The 21,205-nt window shown below is 43.3% G+C and overlaps 2 protein-coding genes across 3 annotated transcripts in view; one reads left to right on the forward strand and one right to left on the reverse strand.

Moving 5' to 3' along the window:
• The window catches only part of PTPRN2 (protein tyrosine phosphatase receptor type N2), a 1,309,069-nt gene that overhangs the window by 377,231 nt on the left and 910,633 nt on the right, over positions 1-21,205 (reverse strand). The gene's annotated exons all lie outside the window — the stretch shown is intronic.
• LOC141095549 (endogenous retrovirus group PABLB member 1 Env polyprotein-like) lies at positions 14,446-18,338 on the forward strand. Its single transcript, XM_073581605.1, has 2 exons — positions 14,446-15,932; positions 16,542-18,338. Exon 2 carries the CDS (start codon positions 16,884-16,886, stop codon positions 17,994-17,996), a length of 1,113 nt encoding a protein of 370 aa, XP_073437706.1. The 5' UTR covers positions 14,446-15,932; positions 16,542-16,883; the 3' UTR covers positions 17,997-18,338.

The following is a 21,205-nucleotide window of genomic DNA, read 5'->3' on the forward strand; positions in this document are numbered from 1 at the left end:
TTACAAAAGATGATGCATTATTATGCTGTTATGTCTACCTTTTGGTATGTCACCTTGGCCCATGTTTGCACCAGAATATGTGCATCTCAGGTTGTTTCATTGATATTTTATATACAGTATTTTTTTTGCTTGTACACCAATAAAAGCTGTTTTTATTTTGGGTGTGCGCTTCACTAGTGCCTTTCTTTTTTCTCCCTCATATCATATGTTCTTTGACACATAATGCAGCACCCTGCACTGGTTATCTAGGCTGTGAATTCATTTTTATATGTTCTTACACAGGGTCGCCATATTCACTTTGCGTGACATTGATTCAAGAGAAATCAGAAGCTCAAGATGGCGCAGGATCTGCTCAGCCATCTTGCAGGATAGCTCGGACCTGCAATGCTATCCAGTCTGAATTATACAGTGCCAACATATTCCGCAACACTTTACAATTAATTAAGGGTGTGTGACGTCCAGCTGGAGTTATCAGCTCCTTGCTCCAGCCAATTTGACGGCACCAAACTCTACATAGGCTACCAGCTTACTGCTGGAAGCTGACAGAAACAGACTTGTTCTTCTCTAGTTTAGCTGGTTTATTCATATCTGTTTAGCTCCTTGTAGTATTATTGTTCCTTGTTATGACCTCGGCTTGTGGATCTGTCTTTACCAGGGGTCTCAAACACGCGGCCCGCAGGCCGCATGCGGCCCCTGAGGCAGTCATCTGCGGCTCGCGGTGCACCATATGTCTCACCCCCCTGAGGCAGGTAGAAGGGGGAAGGCAGGCAGCCATCCAGGAGCGCGGCGATGGCTGTGTGTTCTGTGTGCACAGGACCTGTGATGAGGTCACAGGAGGGGGAGGAGTCAGGGGGTCACATGATCAGGTCTCGGTGTATGCAGCACGCTGCTGTCTTTGTCTGTGAAGGTTGTCATGGTGCTGGGTAAGGTTCTGTGTGGGGTCAGGAGGGGTTTACAGGGTGGATGTAGCAGAGCCGTGTGTGTATGAGGTGTACGGAGCAGAGCAGTGTGTGTAGGAAGACCGAGGTGTACGAAGCGGAGCCGCGTGTGTACGAGGTGTACGGAGCGGAGCCGCGTGTGTACGAGGTGTACGGAGCGGAGCCGTGCGTGTACGGAGCTGAGCCATGTGTGTATGAGGTGTGCTGAGCGGAGATGTGTGTGTATTTTGGCATGGGGTGGTCCCCATTTGAAAGTTCGCACCAGGGCCCATAATTTTGTAGTTACGCCACTTCTCACGCTAGAAGAGAGGAGTAGTGCGCCGCTCCGTAGTGGCTGTGGCCCTGCATGATGACATCCATCTGGCACTGTGCTGTGTAATGACATCACGCCAGCGTGCAGAGAGCGGAGGCGTGACTTTCCCCCCATTGCTGGATTTTGCAGGTGACTGTGGCTGTGCGTGTACAGCGAGATGATAGCACAAGCTCACATGCAGAGCCAACACTATCATCTGCTGAGGTAAGCTGTACATCGCAGCTGACAACCTATTTGAACGGCCATGATCGGTATTAGCACCGATCGCGGCCGGTTAACCCCTTAGATACCGCTATCAATTGTGACTGTATTAAGTTTGAAAGGAATGCGGCCCGCCAGCTTAAATTTTTTTTCATGTGCGGACCATTTACTCTGCCAAGTTTGAGACCCCTGGTCTATACTTATGTATTTTGATTTTGTACTTTTCCTGCCCTCTTAGTTCTGACCCAGCTACCTGACCACTCCTGCCAGCCTGTTTCAGCAAATAGCTTATTTCGAGGCCCTAGTAAATATGCCCCTGTTTAAATCTAGATACCTGTATAAGTGTTAAAGGATAAAGGATAGGGCAACTCCTGGGATTTGGTCAGCAAAGTGCCTTGTGCTATACCTGTCCGTGGTGGTAACGCTGCCAGGTGATCATGACAGAACTCCATTACAGCAAGTAACAACACAAGAGAATGGGGTAAATTCTCTAAATTTTCAGACCAGTAAGTGCACCAAAAATAATTGAAACTGATTACCATTGATGAGGGCAGAAAGACTTTGCCTTTCCTCATTTATTTTTTTTTCCTTTGTGAAAATACAGCTATGCTTTAAAGCTGTTTATGGAGATCATAGAGGAAAAGGTGAATGACCAAAGTAAGGAGGCAGTAGAAGAAAATAAACTTTTTATTACTAATAACTAAAACCAGTAACGATACCAAAATTAGCCGTGAGATGGGGCCAAGTGGTGATTAAAAAATGAGTACAAAATATCCTATTTAGAGTTGAGCGAATTTGTTCGGATTTGGTCGCCAAATCTGAATTTGCCATATTCGAACCCTATTCATGCCGAATGTGAGTTTAATGATCGGTTCCAAACATATTCGCTAATTTCTACTCCCATTGACTCTAATGACGTTTGGCTGTGTTCAACGAATATTGCAAAAAACAATATTGGATACCGATCGTATTCGGAACCGAATCTGAACAAATTCGCTCAACTCTTATCCTAAGGTAAAACACAAAGTTACAAGAGTAAAACTATAGCTAGTGACTACCACTGAAATGCAGCAAAGGAATGCAGATAGTCAGGGCCGGCCCGAGAGATTACGGCGCCCTAGGCAAAACTATTTTGTTGCGCCCCTACTATTCTTGGCAGTAGATGAAAACTTGGGATATAAATTTAGGAGCAAAATAAACCACAACAACAATGATTAATTAACTCTCTCCTAACTCTTTAATCTTTTGAGAAGTTGTATAGGACAAATATATACAAAGTAATCAATAACACAAAACAAAAACGACCATAGGTAATTAAAATTTTTGTCTCCTTGCCTTTTTTTTTTAAAAGGATGACACTATTCTTTCTATTCTATTTCTATTTTTTCTCTGGCGCCCCCTTTGGGTCGGCGCCCTAGGCAGCCGCCTAGTTCGCCTATACGTTTGGGCCGGCCCTGCACATAGTATAGACAATGATATGAAGTAAGGTAAAGTATAAGTCAAATAGAGTGTCACAGATCAGAGGTAGACATATTAGAACAAAAAATATACAGTCATGGCCAAAACATTTGAGAATGACACAAATATTAATTTTTACAAAGTCTACTGCTTCATTTTTTCTAATGGCAATTTGCATATACTCCAGAATGTTATAAAGAGTGATCAGCTTAACAGCAATTACTTGCAAAGTCAATATTTGCCTAGAAAATGAACTTTATCCCCCAAAACACATTTCAACATCATTGCAGCCCTGCCTTAAAAGGACCAGCTAACATTGTTTCAGTGATTGCTCCATTAACACAGGTGTGGGTGTTGATGAGGACAGGGCTGGAGATCAATCTGTCATGATTACATAAGAATGACACCACTGGACACTTTAAAAGGAGGCTGGTGCTTGGCATCATTGTTTCTCTTCTGTTAACCATGGTTATCTCTAAAGAAACACATGCAGTCATCATTGCACTGCACAAAAATGGCCTAACAGGGAAGAGTATCGCAGCTAGAAAGATTGCACCTCAGTCAACAATCTATCGCATCATCAAGAACTTCAAGGAGAGAGGTTCCCTTGTTGCCAAAAAGGCTCCAGGGTGCCCAAGAAAGACCAGCAAGCGCCAGGACCGTCTCTTAAAAGTGTTTCAGCTGCGGGATCGGGCTACCAGCAGTGCAGAGCTTGCTCAGGAATGGCAGCAGGCAGGTCTGAGTGCATCTGCACGCACTGTGAGGCGGAGACTCTTGGAGCAAGGCCTGGTCTCAAGGAGGGCAGCAAAGAAGCCACTTGTCTCCAGAAAAAACATCATGGACAGACTGATATTCTGCAAGAGGTACAGGGAGTGGACTGCTGAGGACTGGGGTAAAGTCATTTTCTCTGATGAATCTCCTTTTCGATTGTTTGGGACATCTGGAAAACGGCTTATTCGGAGAAGACCAGGTGAGCACTACCACCAGTCTTGTCTCATGCCAACTGTCAAGCATCCTGAAACCATTCATGTGTGGGGTTGCTTCTCAGCCAAGGGAATGGGCTCTCTCTCAGTCTTGCCTAAAAACATAGCCATGAATAAAGAATGGTACCAGAATGTCCTCCAAGAACAACTTCTCCCAACCGTCCAAGAGCAGTTTGGCGATCAACAATGCCTTTTTCAACATGATGGAGCACCTTGCCATAAAGCAAAGGTGATAACTAAATGGCTCAGGGAACAAAACATAGAGATTTTGGGACCATTGCCTGGAAACTCCCCAGATCTTAATCCCATTGAGAACTTGTGGTCAATCATCAAGAGACGGGTGGACAAACAAAAACCTTCAAATTCAGACAAAATAAAAGCATTGATTTTGCAAGAATGGACTGCTATCAGTCAGGATTTGATCCGGAAGTTGATTGAGAGCATGCCAGGGAGAATTGCTGAGGTCCTGAAGAAGAAGGGTCAACACTGCAAATATTGACTTGCTGCATTAACTAATTATAACTGTCAATATAACCTTTTGTTACTCATAATATGATTGCAATTATATTTCTGTATGTGATAAAAACATCTGACAAACACACATAAAAACCAGAGGGCAGCAGATCATGTGAAAATATAATATTTGTGTCATTCTCAAAACTTTTGGCCATGACTGTATGTAAAGTATTTACCAGGAATGCAGTGTGGTGCCAGGAGTCCCTACATATGTTTCGGCGTATTAGCCTTCTTCCGGGGGAGTGAAGCTGTTTATGTAGCTTTGTAAAGTTTACCATGTGGTAGCATTATAAGCAACAGAATAATATCAATGTTGGCTTTTCAGAGTTTTTGTCTTTCGAACAAAAATGCACCTCGTGCCTAGGATTTTTGTTTCCATCTACTTACCATATATTCCAGACATTAATAGAAGAAAATGAATATACAAGTGAATAATACCGTAATCCCCTCTTGTACGAGATTACAATTATAGCTCCATATCCTCTTCAGCAGGAGATAGAACTATTTTTCATATGAATTATGAGCTATTCCCTGAACATACCTGAAAGCTGTGGTGTAAGAAAATCTTATCTACCTTCTTTTCTCTATTTCTTTAACCTGTCAATCACACAACATATCTATCCATCGACACGCGCCTGTATTCAGCGCTATCTTGGGAAATTTATAATCCTTGTACCCAGGTCTAGAGGCGATTATTTGCCATTTTAATCAGAAGCATCAAAGACCTCGCCACAGCCATCTAAACAGATTCTTGCACCAGTCTGACCTTTCAAATACACTATGATTTACCATTTTCCAAATATGAACCAATAAATCATTTAAAATATAGGTGTAAGGCTAGTTCTGAGTTCATGGTGCTCCAAACCTTTGTAAATCCCAATTTACACCTTGTTTATTTTATAAAAAATATTGTGATGTAATGACAATAATAAATGTCATGTATGAATTATAATACTTTTGTGGATTTCAAAGATGATCAAAATGTGAACTTAGTAATCTCCAAAAAATTATAAAAATTCATCCAAATATATTATTTTAGATTTTGAAAAGATTCCTCAATGTCAATACAAGGTTTGTTTAAAGGGAATCTCTCAGATCATTCTATCCCCGCAACCTAAAATTTGACAACACATTGCGTGTGTAGTTTATTAAAATACAAGTGAATCCATACCTTTGGTAACAAAAATCCTGCTATGTAGCTGAAAAATTCATTGTAGAAGTGATATGCAAATAAGGGTGGAAGTGCTCTGGGCGGGATGGAGGAATTCTACTGTCTGGGTTCCCAGCTCCATTCTCAACCCAACTCCACCCTTAAAGTTGGTCATTGACAGGCTGCAACACAGCTAATTAATTGACAATCACCGAGTTGGGAGCAGAGTGAGGCTGAGCTGGGAGCTGAAGCAATGGAAGTGCTCCCCACTGCCACCCAGAGCACTTACAGACTAATTTGCATATCACTTCTAAAGTATTTTTTTTTAACAGACAAGTATTTTTTGAGGGGAGTTTTTTTTTTTTGAAGAAAGATGGATTCCTTGCATTTTTATAACCAACATATATATGTAATTGGTTTGGGGTGAGCTGACAGAATCCCTTTAAGTCAGTAATATTTGTATAATACCCTGTTATATTTTTCCAATACACCCCAGCCACGAACAGAAAGTTTGAGGGCACAATTGTATCAGCATTTGCTTTACTCTGAAATGCTCCGGCATTTCACTGAAAATATACTTTGAAAAGCGGACCAGTGATTATGTATCTCGGTTGACCAGTCCAAGGCAGCTTCCTAGCCTGATCTGCCCCCGTAGACTGACAGGTCTCACTCTGTCTTTGCATAGGAAAGAGACCTGTCAGCCAAAGGAAGAACCCACCAGGGACTTGTTTCGGAACATTCAGACAAGACATATAGCCTCTGCCAGATTTTGAAAGTACTGTACTTTTTGTCTTAAGTTCCACAACGTTTGAGAGTCAGGCATACACTGACGCAATAACGCAGCCGGTGTCTGATTCATCCTGCCCGCTGTTCAGGCATCATGAATCAGATAAGTTTTCTTTAAGTTCTTATTGTAAGTAACCCAACAAGCTAAGATACTATTTTCATTATTTCTTCCATAGTACATAATAAGTAACTAGAAATAAAGTAGAACTTTTATTACTTTGTAGAAATAATGAAACCCTAGTGAACTCCTGGCAACCTAAAGTCTTCAAGTCGTCTAAAAATCAATCGTTAGCTCAGTTCAGCTAATTATTACTCATCTACAGCAGCAGAACAAACGCGGTGGACATGAACTCGTTGGTCCAACTGACTCTTGTAACTCACATTTATTTTGCTTGTTCTATGCCGTTTAAGTAATGTCTCTTTTTCCAGACAAGTAAAGCATAAATATAAAATACATTACCTTCATATTCAGCAATAAAAACATTCACAAGCTAAAAGCATCACGTGATATGCTCATCTGGTTATACATTGTGTGAAGATGTAAATCTCTTATAAGTAAAAATTGTACATGGTCTAAAAATACAATGAATTTACCACTTCACATGAGCTGGACCCCCCAGTGCTATATACAATATAATAAAATTATGACAGGTAATTAAAATAATACAGTCATTGTTTCTGCTTTCCAAGGAGCATTTATGTCACATAGAGAGCCGAACTTGTCTATTTTTTGGAGTCCTATAGACAATGAATTAAGCGGAGGTGCACATGTCCAACCTCTACTCGATTGAGACACGGTTCTGCAGAGCCTTGTTCTCAAAATTGTTGCCCCCCCAACATTTAGTGAGTTATCTTAAGACCCCATATGCATTAGACTAAGGTCAGTCGAACCCGACAGTATAGAAGGGATCGTTTGACAATCTACTATGAATGATTGTTGGTGGAGTTAGGGTCCCGTTTCACTTAGCGACGCACCAGTGATCCCGACAACGATACAACCTGGTAGGGATCCCTTGTGCGTCGCTAAATGATCACTAGTAAGCTGCCAAACAGGCAGATCTCTTCAGCGACGCAGCAACGATCCAGCGATCAAACACAGCGATGCATGCTGGCCAGCGGGACACCGACGACAAAAAAATGGCCCAGAACATTCCTGCACGATCAGCGATATCCAGCAGGGGGGCTGGTTGCTGCTGCGTGTCACATGTAGCGAGATCGCTGTTGCGTCACAAAATCGGTGACGTATTAGCGATCTCGCTATGTGAGATGGGGCCATAAAGCTCCTGGAATGTCCGATTTTGGACTGTTGAGCCTTTTGTTCTCTTTGAGATAAGATGTCTGGAGGTTTTCTCATAGAGAAGGTGGAGTGCTAGGCAAATCGAACGCTCTGGCGTATGGGAGGTTCAATTGAGTAAGCTGCCTTCTGATCAATCGCCTGACCATCATCAAATATGTATGGGGGGACTTTAGGATACGGAATAATTTTCAATCTTTAGAAAACCCCAGTTGACACATTTTCTCCTACCTCGTGTTTTATCCTATGTTTTCTCTACTTTTGTTGAAAAGAAGATCTTTTTCCATCTGCTAAATTCTTTACTGTAAGAAATGTATTGAGAGCCCAGAGGAATCATTGTGCTTTCAAACAGGTTACTGCGTGCACTGAGAAGTCACCAGGGAAAATGTACCCGAGTTCACATTGCTGAGCATCTATACCAACCTCTTGTCACTTTCAGTAACAGGAGACACACAATATATGGCATTTTTGACAGAAGTGATTTCTATATTTTTTTTTCAGAAATAAAAATACTTTAAGAAAACCCAGTGGTATAGATATAGTACTGGTAAAGGTAGAAGCCACATCTGGGCCCTGGTGCCTGAGGGCACTCAAAGATGATAAATGGCACATGACAGTTCAGGGGCCACTTTACAGATGTTGCATTGGGGCCCATTAAAAATGCTGTAAACTGAAATTGCCTGACCATAAACTTTCTACACCTGTTCTTCTCAGCGAGGTGTGGCTCATAAGTGCCCATTTTTGACAGAACAAACCATTATTTGACTTTTTAATTTTCAGATCACTGCAATTGATTAAGGAGTCTGCATCACTTGGAGATTTGGATAAAGGGGCTATCTAGGCTGCAGTTAAGGGGGCTTTACACATAGCGATATCGCTAGCAATATCGCTAAGGCGTCACCGATTTTGTGACGCAGCAGCGATATTGCTAGCGATATCGCTATGTGTGATACTTACCTCCGACCAGCTCACCGCTGGGTATCGCTGATCGCGCGAGATCGTCCATGTCCATTTCTCGGCGGCGGCTTCCTGCTGGCGCCGACGAGAGACGCGTGGACGCGGGCGGGAGGACGTCATCATCGCCGCGTCTGAAAGGTAAGTAACGACCGCTGCTGCGTCGCTAGTGAGATTTGCCTGTTTGGCAGCTCACTAGCGACCATTTAGCTTACAGACAACTGGAGGAGGGCAAAGAGAAGGACATACTGCGGCTCCTGGCATTCGCTGCCAAAAATTGGCTGAGATACCTTTTATGATTTAATAAAAAATGAAACAGGAGTGGTTAGCCGGCAAGAAGGGGACACAAACAATGAAAACTTCACACTGTCGACCAGTTCACAGTTTGATGATTCAAAAAAAAATCCTATGACTCTCTTTTACTGAAAGTCATTGTAGAAGTAGTGTATATCTGCACCAAGTAGTACGTTACCATGTTTATTAGCTTCCTTAATGATTAGAAGTTGTATTAAAGGGGTTTTATGTGTATTGCTTTGTACTTGTTGAAGAAGACAACCTGAGAAGTTAATTACCTTTCTCTGCTTAAGTGACACCTCTCTACCACTACTCTGGTCTGTATTGGCTAGCTGTAGCGATGATGTCATGACTCCAGTGTTGCAGCCAATCACTGGGCTCAGCCAATCATTATACCGTCTACATCAGCATCACCATTGGTGAGGCCCAGGTAACTCAATGACTTGGTATTTTGAAAGGACATAATCATCAGTATATAAGGCTAGGGTCACACAGCCATGAGAGAATCTGAATCAGGCCGATTATGCAAATGACACTCTGATCAAACACTGATCAGAGTTTGGTCAGAGTGTGATCAGATTATATAGGATGAGAGAATTGGGGCACACTGTGAGGAGAAGAAAGAAAACAAAATTTCTCCATTTTCTCGATTGTGTCATTGTGTTAAAATCAGACTGTACTCAGATGTCATATGAGTGCAATCCGATGATGTGTACACATTCATTGACTTGGCCGAGTACGATCTGAATATCGGATAAACTCAGACATGCTGCGACTGACATCGCATGTCAATGTTGCAATTTTTAAAGTGGTATATATCTTGCCCTAGGCCTCACCATACACATGCATGTTTAGCTTCATTGAGCATGCATATGTTCTATTAGGGAGCACAACGTAAGAGACTGCCAGACACCTCGGCTTGATTTCTTCTTTTGCTTAACAAAAGCTATAGGTGATAAATTGGGGGGGGGGGCCTCGATACATATTAATTGGTTGGCCACTAACAGATTGGGAGCCTTAAGATTGTAAATCTATCATTGTGAAACTCAACCTTTTGTTGCAAACCAAAAGGGCATTTACTCTGCACAATTACTGTGAATGATTGTTCCTATACAAATTGCCTTTTCAGAGAGGAAGAGGACTTGACCTCTAGCGCCACACCTATTGGAAGTAGCAATCCTAGATGTCAATATGGACTCTTTAATGAGTCTTGCCACATGACTTAGGATAAAAGGCAAAAAAGAATCACAATTTGCAGACCCTGTGTTTTGGGGTACTGCCTCTCATCAGCGCAAAGTATGAGATTTGATCTGACTAGGTGAGAGGCTTACTACTGGGATCTAAGAGGTTATGTTTTGCCTTGTGGATAGTGACATTCCACACCTGGCTTGTTATTCTTCAGAAGGTGAAACGTTACCTCTTAGATCCCATGATTGTTCCTATGAATGCTGGTTTCACGATAATCATGCAGTCTAAACAGGCTGCTGATCGCCCAGTGAGCAAGCAAAACTTCAATCATTGGGTGAAATTATCTTTTGATTTGCCCAAAAGATCAGTGTTTTCATAAGCACATCGTCCTGTGTAAACAGGACATGCACTGCCGAGAACCATGGCAGCCTGTGTGCACTGAGTGATCTACTACAGAGTGTTCAGTGTGTAATCTTAAGGCCCCGTTTCACATAGCGATGCACCAGCGATCCCGACAACGATACGACCTGGTAAGGATCGCTTGTGTGTTGTCACACAGCAGCTATTCTGAACGATTTCAGCCTGCGTCCCTGAGTTCTCCGTCGCCAACGAGGTCGCTCGTTGGCGTCAAACACAGCGATGCATGTTGGCCAGCAGGACGTCAATGATGAAAAAATGGCCCAGGACATTCGAGCAAGATCAGCGATATCCAGCGGGCGGGCCGGTCGCCGCTATGTGTCACATGTAGCGAGATCGCTGGCGAGTTCGCTGTTGCGACATAAAATCGGTGACGCATTAGCGATCTCGCTAGCAATCTCGCTATGTGAGACGGGGACTTTAAGCACAGTCTACCTGTGTAAACAGGCTATTAGTAGCTGATGGGCGGTCGCTCAGTGGCACTAGTCAGCTAGTGTGAAGGGACTCTTAGTTGTAATCTAGTATCCTTACAAGTTACTTATTTCCTTTCTATTTTCACTTTTTGAATTACCGTAAGTTCAATTTTAAATCAAATCTCCCACTACTATGTGGAAACTGTCAACAAGCTGCCATTCATAGATCTGTTTTTCTTAACATATGTCTCTGTTTGGAGATTTGAGTGAATAAAGCTATCCTGATGTGAACGGGAAAGAGTCTGATTTGCTCATTATCACCTTAATAACTTTTTCAGTTTGTCTCATTAACACATGAATGGCCAACGCAAATAATATGCATTCATATGTTAATCAGACTCTTCAAATCTTTGCACATTAAGAGACATCAGGTATTCATGTGTTAGAAGCTAAGGCTTCCCTGTGTATTCACACAAGTGGTAATTAGAATAAGAAGAAAGCCATAATGAAATCTGTCAGCAACACCTAGCTTACTGATTGACAGATTTTGGTCTGTACAGCTTTTTTGTACAGTGCACAGAATAACAATAATATTTATTTTTAATGCTTTGCTTTTATAGCGATGTCATATTCTGCAGCGTTTTACAGACATCATCATCGCTGTCCCCATTGGGGCTTACAATCTACATTCCCTTTCAGTATGTATTTGGAGTGTGGGAGGAAACCGGAGAACCCGAAGGAAGTCCACACAAACACTGGGAGCACATACAAACTCCTTGCAGATGTCGTCCTTGGTGGGATTCGAACCCAGGGCTCCAATGCCGCAAGACAACAGTGCTAACCACTGAGCCACCAATAAAACAAGTTAGGAAAACATATTTAAATGTTTTGTCGTTTTAAATATGGTAATTTTGAATAATAACGTTAAGTAGAGAGGGACCATTTCATCATATATTTGGTTGGAGAGCACTCAGTGATTAGCAAAGAAGAAAGAAATGTGATCCAGCAACGAAAAATCCACTTATCGAGTGAATAAAAACAGTGGTTTATTAAATTCTTTAAAAACTTGCTTAAACCAGAGTGGGTGACAATAAATTAGTGTCTAGCAATATCACACTGACGCGTTTCCAGATCCCAAGGGTTGCCCTGGCTTTCACTCTTTGCAAGGATCTGTATTTAACAGGGGTCGCTAGGCTGGGGACAGTAAATTAGCTGCTGTTCTGTGGTGCAGGTTGGAAAAAGAATGATTTGTGTTGTGAGTTCATTTTCCCCTTCACCATTGAGGTCTGATGAACTCCCTCTTCTGGTGAAGGAAGGTAGTGAGGCTGATTGCCAAACACCTGAGCTGGTGGAGGATGACTGGGTGACGGGAGTTGCTGACTGGATATAAGGCAGCCGACGCCCTTCTGCCTCGCTGGTGATTTCTCTGAGGGATTCTAGGAGACCAGTCTGATTCCTGCTCCTCAAAAGCTAAGTTTTCTGCCTTGCTTTTTGCATTTGTGTTTTGGTTTTATTTTGCCTTGCTTTTCTGGATTCTGCCATTCCCTGCTGGGGTGAGCTGAATTCCTTTGTGTCTTTTTGCTCTGCCTTCAGAAAATACCTGAGTAGTCTTTTTGAAGCCTAGCGTCTTCAGGGCCTTTTTCCCTGTCAGTCTGTTGGCTCTTGTGTTGATAGGGTTTTTGGCGGATTGCAGACACAGCTTTTCTATCCTGTCCTATCTAGTTAGCTTGGGCCCCATCATTTGCTCAGTCTATCTTTCTATCTGTGTTAGTGTTTTTCCTTCTTGCTTCACCGTCATTATATGTTGGGGGCTGCCTATTGCTTTGGGGTCTGCTCTGGGGCAGTTTAGATTTCCCTTTCTGTCTTTAGGCTATTTAGTTCTCCGGCTGTGATCGAGGGGTCTAGGGCACCGTAGGAACCCCCCACGGCTACTGCTAGTTGTTGTTGATAGGTTCAGGGGTCTGCAATCCGATAGCTGCCAACTTCTCTGATTTTCTGGACTTAGCTAGCATTTCTGTTTTTGCCTCCTACGGTGACTCGTTCATAACAGAATCACCAGCCATACCGCAGATCCTAGGGTACTCAATAGCAGGAAAGAATTGTAAAAAAAAAAAAAAGTGTGTATATTTTTTCCTCTGTCAAGGTGAAAATATATTTTCTTATATAACTTTTATATTTTTATACTGTGAAACAATAAGTTTTTCCTAATTGCTTGCTAATGCAAATGTAACTGTATTAAAGATGGCTGCCAGTGTTCACTTTCACTTAAATTCAGTGTCTAAAGAGTTAAGTTAAGTTTCATTTCTCCTAAAAAAGATAACTCAGGAATGTGAAGAAGGAGTAACCATCGGGAGACGTTTTGACGAATCAGAGAGAGACTGGACACTAGATGTATACTGCATAAACCCCGCCTAATGCACGCCTTCCCCTAACACTCAATATAGTATTGTGTATTTGTAAATAAAAGCCAGTTGTTGTACTGCTCCTGACAGGTGTGGATGCAGGACATTAGCTAAGACTGAATCAGCTGCGTGTCTGAGTCATTCTTAATCGGTACCAGATGTTTTGTGCTCGCACAATGATTTGGAATGACTGGTGAATGAGGATTCATTGTCGTTTACGACCCCGACAATTTGGAGCCCAACGGGGGGCGTGGACAGTGATCCGAGGCTCCTCTGGACCCATGCCTGGATGTCTGTGGATGATACCTGTAGTGGCTGACCTCGAGGACTGATCACCCTCCAAAACACGGTAAGTGAGATCATATACACTGTATGTGTCACACTTGCTAGTGTCTCAGCCGTTATTGGTTTGTCTGTGGTCTCCTTGAGTCTGAGGGGTGACCGGTCGAGTGGTGAGACTGAGTGCGATCCTGTGCCACGCACTGAACCAGCAACTGAGAGACGTCGCATTCTGCGCGTCCTCGTGTACACCACACCTCCTCCACCGGTCATTGTACTCCATTCAACCACCCTACCCGTGACTATTGTCTAGTAGTGAAGTGGAGTGATAAATTGAGCTAGTTGCAGATTGTGGGGCAACCTAGAGGAAGGGATAGGAGACGCAGCCTCTGTGATATTGTACCAGCTAGGTAATTAAGACGTCCCGAGAAGGGACCACCTGTATTTCTGTGGAGGGCTCTCACTAGGAGACCGCCTCCCGACTGTTGGAATATCGTGGCAGGATAATCTGTTAATCACTGCTGTTCAAGGTTAGGGAAAGGAAATATTGAGCGCGAGGCTCTTTTCCTAGTACGTCGAACGTGAGGCTCCGTACTGTGGAACATCAGTGTTGATATCGCTACCAGTGGTTTTTCTGCAGAGAACCATAGTATTCTGTAAGAGTCATGCTGCGTATCTTAAAGCAGAAGAAGTCTGTGCCCCACAAGTTAGATGAGGATGCTGTGGAGGTCAAGGCAATAGTAGCGTCACGGGAAGGCAAGAAGGCAGTCAAGAATGTTGAGAGATTGTATAAGCATGTAGGATTGCCCTCGTCAGGGAGATTACAGCCGGCTATGTGGCATTACATTGTAAAGTTTCCTGAATGCATTTGGCCAGAAAAAGGGCAAGGCATGGTTAATCTCATTATACAGTTATCTGCTCTTACAGTGAAATCCCGTGATTTTGAGTTTCTTTGTAGAAATTGATTTTGATAAGTCTAAAGAACTACAGAATTCTGTGAAGGACGACGCTGCATTCTGACGGGAGGGGTGAAGGATGGCGCTGCGTAGTTTCTTCTCCCTTCGCTCTTATCTCTGCTGAGTGTGAGTTGTGCTCAAAATTCTCTGTAATTCTATCCGTAAGGTACACGCTGAAAGATTTGTGCATTTTAAAGCAACAGTACTTAATTGAAGATTGGAAGTTAAAAGTAAGATATGGTGCCTAATTTAGAAGGGAATTGTAAGTGATTGCTTGGTCATTAATGTGTTTGAACCTGCTTCTAGTTGTGTGATTGATTTGTATAGCAAATTGTGTCAAATTACAAGAGACAGAGAAGGAAGGAAGCAGTAAAACAAGTGGGACAAATATTGAAAAAGGCAAAAATACCAGAGTGTGAATGTTTGGATGTACAAAAAGGCACAGACAAGGGAAGAAAATAGCAAGTGAATAAATGATGCTTGAGAATGTGCAGCAGTATGGAAGGTGTATTATGAATGTTTGATTGACAAATTGTAACCAGAGACCCAGACAAAACAGTAAAAGTCCCTAAGAAAGCGACACCTAGGCCTCTCTACCCGTTTCAGAGACGGCAGATTGACGACATACAGCTACCAAGGTAGGAGTGTATGCAAATATCCTAGTATGTGTAGATCTCTTCTCTGGATGGCCAGAGGCCTACCCGGTGAAAACGGCTACAGCTCGAGCTACTGCAAAGAAACTGGTGATGGAACTAGTACCACGATTCGGTGTCCCTGAAACAATTGAATCAGACAGAGGTACACACTTTACTGCTGAGGTAATGCAAAATGTAATGCAAATGATAGGTGTAGAACAAGCATTTCATACACCCTACCACCCACAGAGTTCAGGGAAGGTAGAGAGAATGAACGGGACACTAAAATTGAAAATACAGAAAACCATGGAACAAACCCATAAACCATGGCCAGAGTGTCTCCCATTAGCATTATTCTCAGTAAGGTACACACCCACGGGGAAAACTAAACTGTCACCCTTCGAGATACTGTTTGGAAGACCACCGAACACAGGGTTGTACTACCCACAGGTCTTAACACTCAATGTGGATAATTTGACAAGTTATGTAATCCAGTTGCAAAAGCATTTAACTCAAATGCATTCTCTAGTTTTCTCTTCCATTCCAGATCCAGATAGTGTGGAAGGAACTCACTGTCTACAACCTGGTGATTACGTATATGTCAAGAAACACTCCAGAAAGACCCTTGAACCCCGATATCAAGGACCTTACCAAGTACTCCTGACAACGCCTACTGCTGTTAAGTTGGAAGGACGACCAACCTGGATCCACGCATCGCATTGCAAACTAGCCACAGGAATTAACAAAGCATAAGAGTGCATAATGTTTTGGTTTGGTTTTGTTCCATTATCTGTAATAATGGTAGCTGCGTGGGACAATCTAAATTCTCCAATGTCCTTGAATAATAAGTTTATACAACATCATGAAAAAAATACTAAATGATTGGTCAAAAGACACTCAGTCTCCAGCAGATTGCTGGATCTGCACACATTCACCAATATCGGCCACTAGTATTCCGTTCCTTGTTATTCCTGTGCCACCCGAGGAATTATTTGCCTGGACCAGTTGTTCTGATACACTCGCTAATAATGCCACAAATAATGTGAAGTTATGGAACACAACTGTTGGAATACCTATTGTGGGATGGGTAGGATACCCTTGGTGGCAGGGTAATCTTTCAGGAAGTAACACATACCTTCAATATCTGGCATATAAAGGGGGGGCTTGGGTACCCAGGAATAGAACTCGGTTAACCTACCTGGGGCAAATTCCAATGTATGGCCTACAAGTTAGTTTTAATGTAACTTCCCACTCTACTGATGCCTTCAAACCAATACTGCTAGAAAGAAGGTTGCATAACACGTCCTGGAAGTATTCCAATTTATTTCCCCAGGGCAATAATGAAACTTGTTTTAATATTTCAGGTAATATACCTTGCAACGAGTCATCTGGATATGAGAAAGGAACTCCCACCTGTAGAAATCCCGATGTAGGGTATTGTAGCCCTTTAGGACAACTTCCAAATTGGTGTATGGTTCAGAATGTATCTGCGTTCATAGATTTAGTTCATAGACTGGTATTACAACATTCAGCCCTATGGGACCTACCTAGTGACATGTTCTGGGTATGTGGAGACAATGCATATAAATGGTTGCCAGTAGGGGTAAAAGGTGCTTGTACTCTGGGTCGTTTGACTCCAGCTACCTTTGTTATTCCGAATGACCAGTTGAATACTCAGAGCATACCTAAACACCACTGCCTGTGTCATGAATTTGTTGAAAGGTTTGAAGCCCACTGATTGCCCAGATTACGTCCCACTAATTCATAAGGAACCCAAACTAAAGGTCCCAGGAGAAGTAACTGTATTAGCTGACAATTACACCTGCTATAATTCCCACGACACCACAGGTACACCAGTAGGGATCTTCGAGACAGGTTTCTGCAAAGAGAATAGTTCTCTAGATACTGACTTGTTAATCAAACATACACAATATATGTATGACATTTATTGGTTATGTGGAGATGGTAAGCTCCGTCCTAGGTTGCCAAATGCCTGGACAGGCCAATGCACCCTTGTTAAACTAGCTATGCAGTTCAAGATTCTACCCTGGGATCCAAAGATACCTGATGAACCTACCAGGAAAAGGAGAAGCCTCGATCAGCTCCATATGAGTTATGAAGAAGATCCACTAGTATATATTGATGCTATTGGAGTGCCAAGGGGGGTGCCTGACCAATTTAAAGCCCAGAACCAGATCTATGCTGGCTTTGCTTCTATAATCCCACAGGTGCAGATTAATAAAAATGTTGAATGGATCAATTACATATATTACAGTGAACAAAGGTTTGTCAATTTCAGCCAAGATGCCTTCCAAGGTATAGTTGAAGAATTGGGCCCTAACACTAGAATGACACTCCAAAATCGACTAGCCCTTGATATGATATTAGCTGAGAAAGGAGGAGTTTGTGGGATGGTGGGAGAGGAGTGTTGTACCTATATCCCTCAGAACTCTGGAGTGAATGGAAAAACCATGATAGCCCTTAAAAAGATAACTGGGTTAGCAGCAAAATTGAAAACTAATGCTGGAGTAGACACATCTTTCTTTTCCGGCTGGTTGGGTGGACTCAAGGGATTCCTTCAACAAGCTTGTATGGTACTGATTGCCCTCCTTGTAATTGGATCAATAACTCTTTGTTGTGTTATTCCCTTGTATAAAAAGGTTATTGCCAAAGCAACTCCGACTGGCACCTTCCTCAATCAAGAAGTAGACCCACCAGAGTACGATGGTACTGATCTAGGGAAGATCCCTAAGTATATTCCCCTCAAGAGAGTAGACAAAACCCCCCATTCTCAGATGATGTTAAGAGACTTAGTTTAGGGACAGCGGGAGAACTCCATGTGAGGTTAGTGAAGGGTTCAGCTGCCTGGAGGCCTCTCGCTAGGGGAGAGCTTCTGAGGTGTCTGGATGAAGAAATCCACCTCCCCTTTTCCCATCACATGGACAGTCTCGAAGGATCTTTCATTAAGGGAAAAACTTAGTGTTTAGGGGGGATTGTCAAGGTGAAAATATATTTTCTTATATAACTTTTATATTTTTATACTGTGAAACAATAAGTTTTTCCTAATTGCTTGCTAATGCAAATGTAACTGTATTAAAGATGGCTGCCAGTGTTCACTTTCACTTAAATTCAGTGTCTAAAGAGTTAAGTTAAGTTTCATTTCTCCTAAAAAAGATAACTCAGGAATGTGAAGAAGGAGTAACCATCGGGAGACGTTTTGACGAATCAGAGAGAGACTGGACACTAGATGTATACTGCATAAACCCCGCCTAATGCACGCCTTCCCCTAACACTCAATATAGTATTGTGTATTTGTAAATAAAAGCCAGTTGTTGTACTGCTCCTGACAGGTGTGGTGCAGGACATTAGCTAAGACTGAATCAGCTGCGTGTCTAAGTCATTCTTAATCGGTACCAGATGTTTTGCGCTCGCACAATGATTTGGAATGACTGGTGAATGAGGATTCATTGTCGTTTACGACCCCGACACCTCTATATCTCTGAGGCCGTAGGGGGAATTTTTTTTTTCTCTCAATGGAGATAAAGCAATTGTCTGATCGTGTGGAGCAGCTCGCTGTGGAAGTGCGGGGAATTTCCGCCTACCTTGCTCATTCACATGCTGCTGAACCAAAGATCCCTACTCCTGATGTGACGAACCTAATGCTATTGATCAGGCTGAAAAGACCCTGTTGGCATTGAGCCAGGGTCGAGATTCTGCAGAATTGTACTGTCAAAAATTCCGAAAGTGGGCGGTCCTTACTACCTGGAATGATAATGCCTTGGCAGCTGTCATGATCCAGGACGGGATTTCGCTTTGACCCGTCCTGGTTAGACTATGGGTTAATTGTGCTGCCTCTCTCTGGCAGCAGGAGGCTATTTAGTGTTCACTGGACCTGGGTCCGGTGTCAGTTATACTCCTGCCCTCGGCTGAGTTAAGTGACCTCTTGTATACGTGTGCCTTGTGCCTGATATCTTGCTTGTTTGTTCGGTTGTGATCTGGTTCTGTCCGTGTTACGAGTTCTGCCTGACCCTCTTGTACTGCGCTACCTCTCGTGTATGACTCTCTGCTTGTGACCCGACTTCTCTCTGCTCGTCCCCTTGGTACCACGTCGCCCTCTTGTGTATGACCCTTGGCTCTGTCTGACTACCCGTCTGTTCGTCTCTCCTGTACCTCGTTTGCCCGTACTGCTGTGACCTCTGTTTTGCCTGACTCTGAGTTGTTGTATGGTGTCCTGTCCTATCTGAATACAGGACGCTAAGCCCCGCCCCCTTGCAGTCACATGACCATAGGTCCCGTGCACATTATTCAGTTTTAGTGTCCGCAGGTCCTTTGCCTCTTTACCTTCCAGCGCTGACTGGACCCTGACACTATTATTCTGAAGCACGCATGGTCACCTCTGCTGCACACTCCACAGGTATCTTTTAGCACTGCTTCTGTTCTCAGGACACGCGCACTGGCTCTATGAGCAAGTGCAGTGCGGGCAAACAAGGTACAGGAGAGACGAACAGACGGGTAGTCAGACAGAGCCAAGGGTCATACACAAGAGGGCGACGTGGTACCAAGGGGACGAGCAGAGAGAAGTCGGGTCACAAGCAGAGAGTCATACACGAGAGGTAGCGCAGTACAAGAGGGTCAGGCAGAACTCGTAACACAGACAGAACCAGATCACAACCGAACAAACAAGCAAGATATCAGGCACAAGGCACACGTATACAAGAGGTCACTTAACTCAGCCGAGGGCAGGAGTATAACTGACACCGGACCCAGGTCCAGTGAACACTAAATAGCCTCCTGCTGCCAGAGAGAGGCAGCACAATTAACCCATAGTCTAACCAGGACGGGTCAAAGCGAAATCCCGTCCTGGATCATGACAGCAGCTCTCTTTCGGAAGGGTTTGTCAGAAGCCGTAAAAGATACTATGGTGGGATTTCCTGTTCCCTCTGGTCTTGACGATTCTGTCATTAGCCATTCAGGTTGATCGGAGTTTACGTGAACGCAGGACTGCACGAGAGGTGTTGCCACCTGTTGAACAAGTGTCTGAACCTATGCAATGTGATAGAGTTTTGTCCAGGGAGCAACGTCAGGAGTTCAGAAGGCGTAATAAGCTGTGTTTTTTTGTGGCGATGCCTCGCATATTATTTCTGTCTGTGCTAAACGAGAGAAACGTTTTGTAGACACGTTTTCTGTGGGTGGTGTTCAACCTAAGTTTCTTCTGGCAATTACTCTGATCTGCTCCCTGTCCACATTTTCCACCAAGGCTTTTGTGGATTTGGGAGCAGCCCTGAACCTAATGGACTTGGATTTTGCTAAACGTTGTGGATTTCCTATGACACCTCTGCGGACGCCTATCCCTTTGAGGGGGATTGATGCTACTCCTTTGGCGAAAAATAAACCTCAGTTTTGGACCCAGGTGGTAATGCAGGTCGCCCCAGACCATCAAGAAAATTGCAGATTTTTGGTGTTGCATAATTTGCATGATACCATTGTTCTGGGGTTTCCCTGGTTGCAAATTCATAATCCAGTTTTGGATTGGAAATCTGTGTCTGTGGTGAGTTGGGGTTGTCGGTGTGCCCTTAGTGAGGCTCCGTTTTTTTCCACCTCTCCTCAGTCACATGATGTTCCTGACTATTTGGCGGACTTTTATGATGTATTTAGTAAGAATGAGTCTGCGCCTTTGCCTCCTCATAGGAGTTATGACTGTGCAATTGAACTGAGCCCGGGGTGTAAATTTCCCAAGGGTCGGCCCTTCAATTTATCTGTACCCGAGCACGAGGCTATGCGATCCTATATTAAGGAGGCGTTGGAGAAGGGTCATATTAGACCATCCTCTTCACCATTAGGTGCTGGGTTTTTTTCGTGGCCAAAAAGGATGGTTCATTAAGGCCTTGTATTGATTATCGTGCCCTCAACAAAATTACTATTAAATATCAGTATCCGTTACCCCTGATTTCGGATCTATTCTCCAGAGTTAAAGGTGCTTGCTGGTTTACCAAGCTTGACCTCAGGGGGGCATATAATCTTATCCGCA

Source organism: Dendrobates tinctorius, unplaced genomic scaffold, assembly GCF_039654945.1.
Source record: "Dendrobates tinctorius isolate UK_male_01 unplaced genomic scaffold, ASM3965494v1 ptg000070l, whole genome shotgun sequence".
Lineage (NCBI taxonomy): Eukaryota > Metazoa > Chordata > Amphibia > Anura > Dendrobatidae > Dendrobates > Dendrobates tinctorius.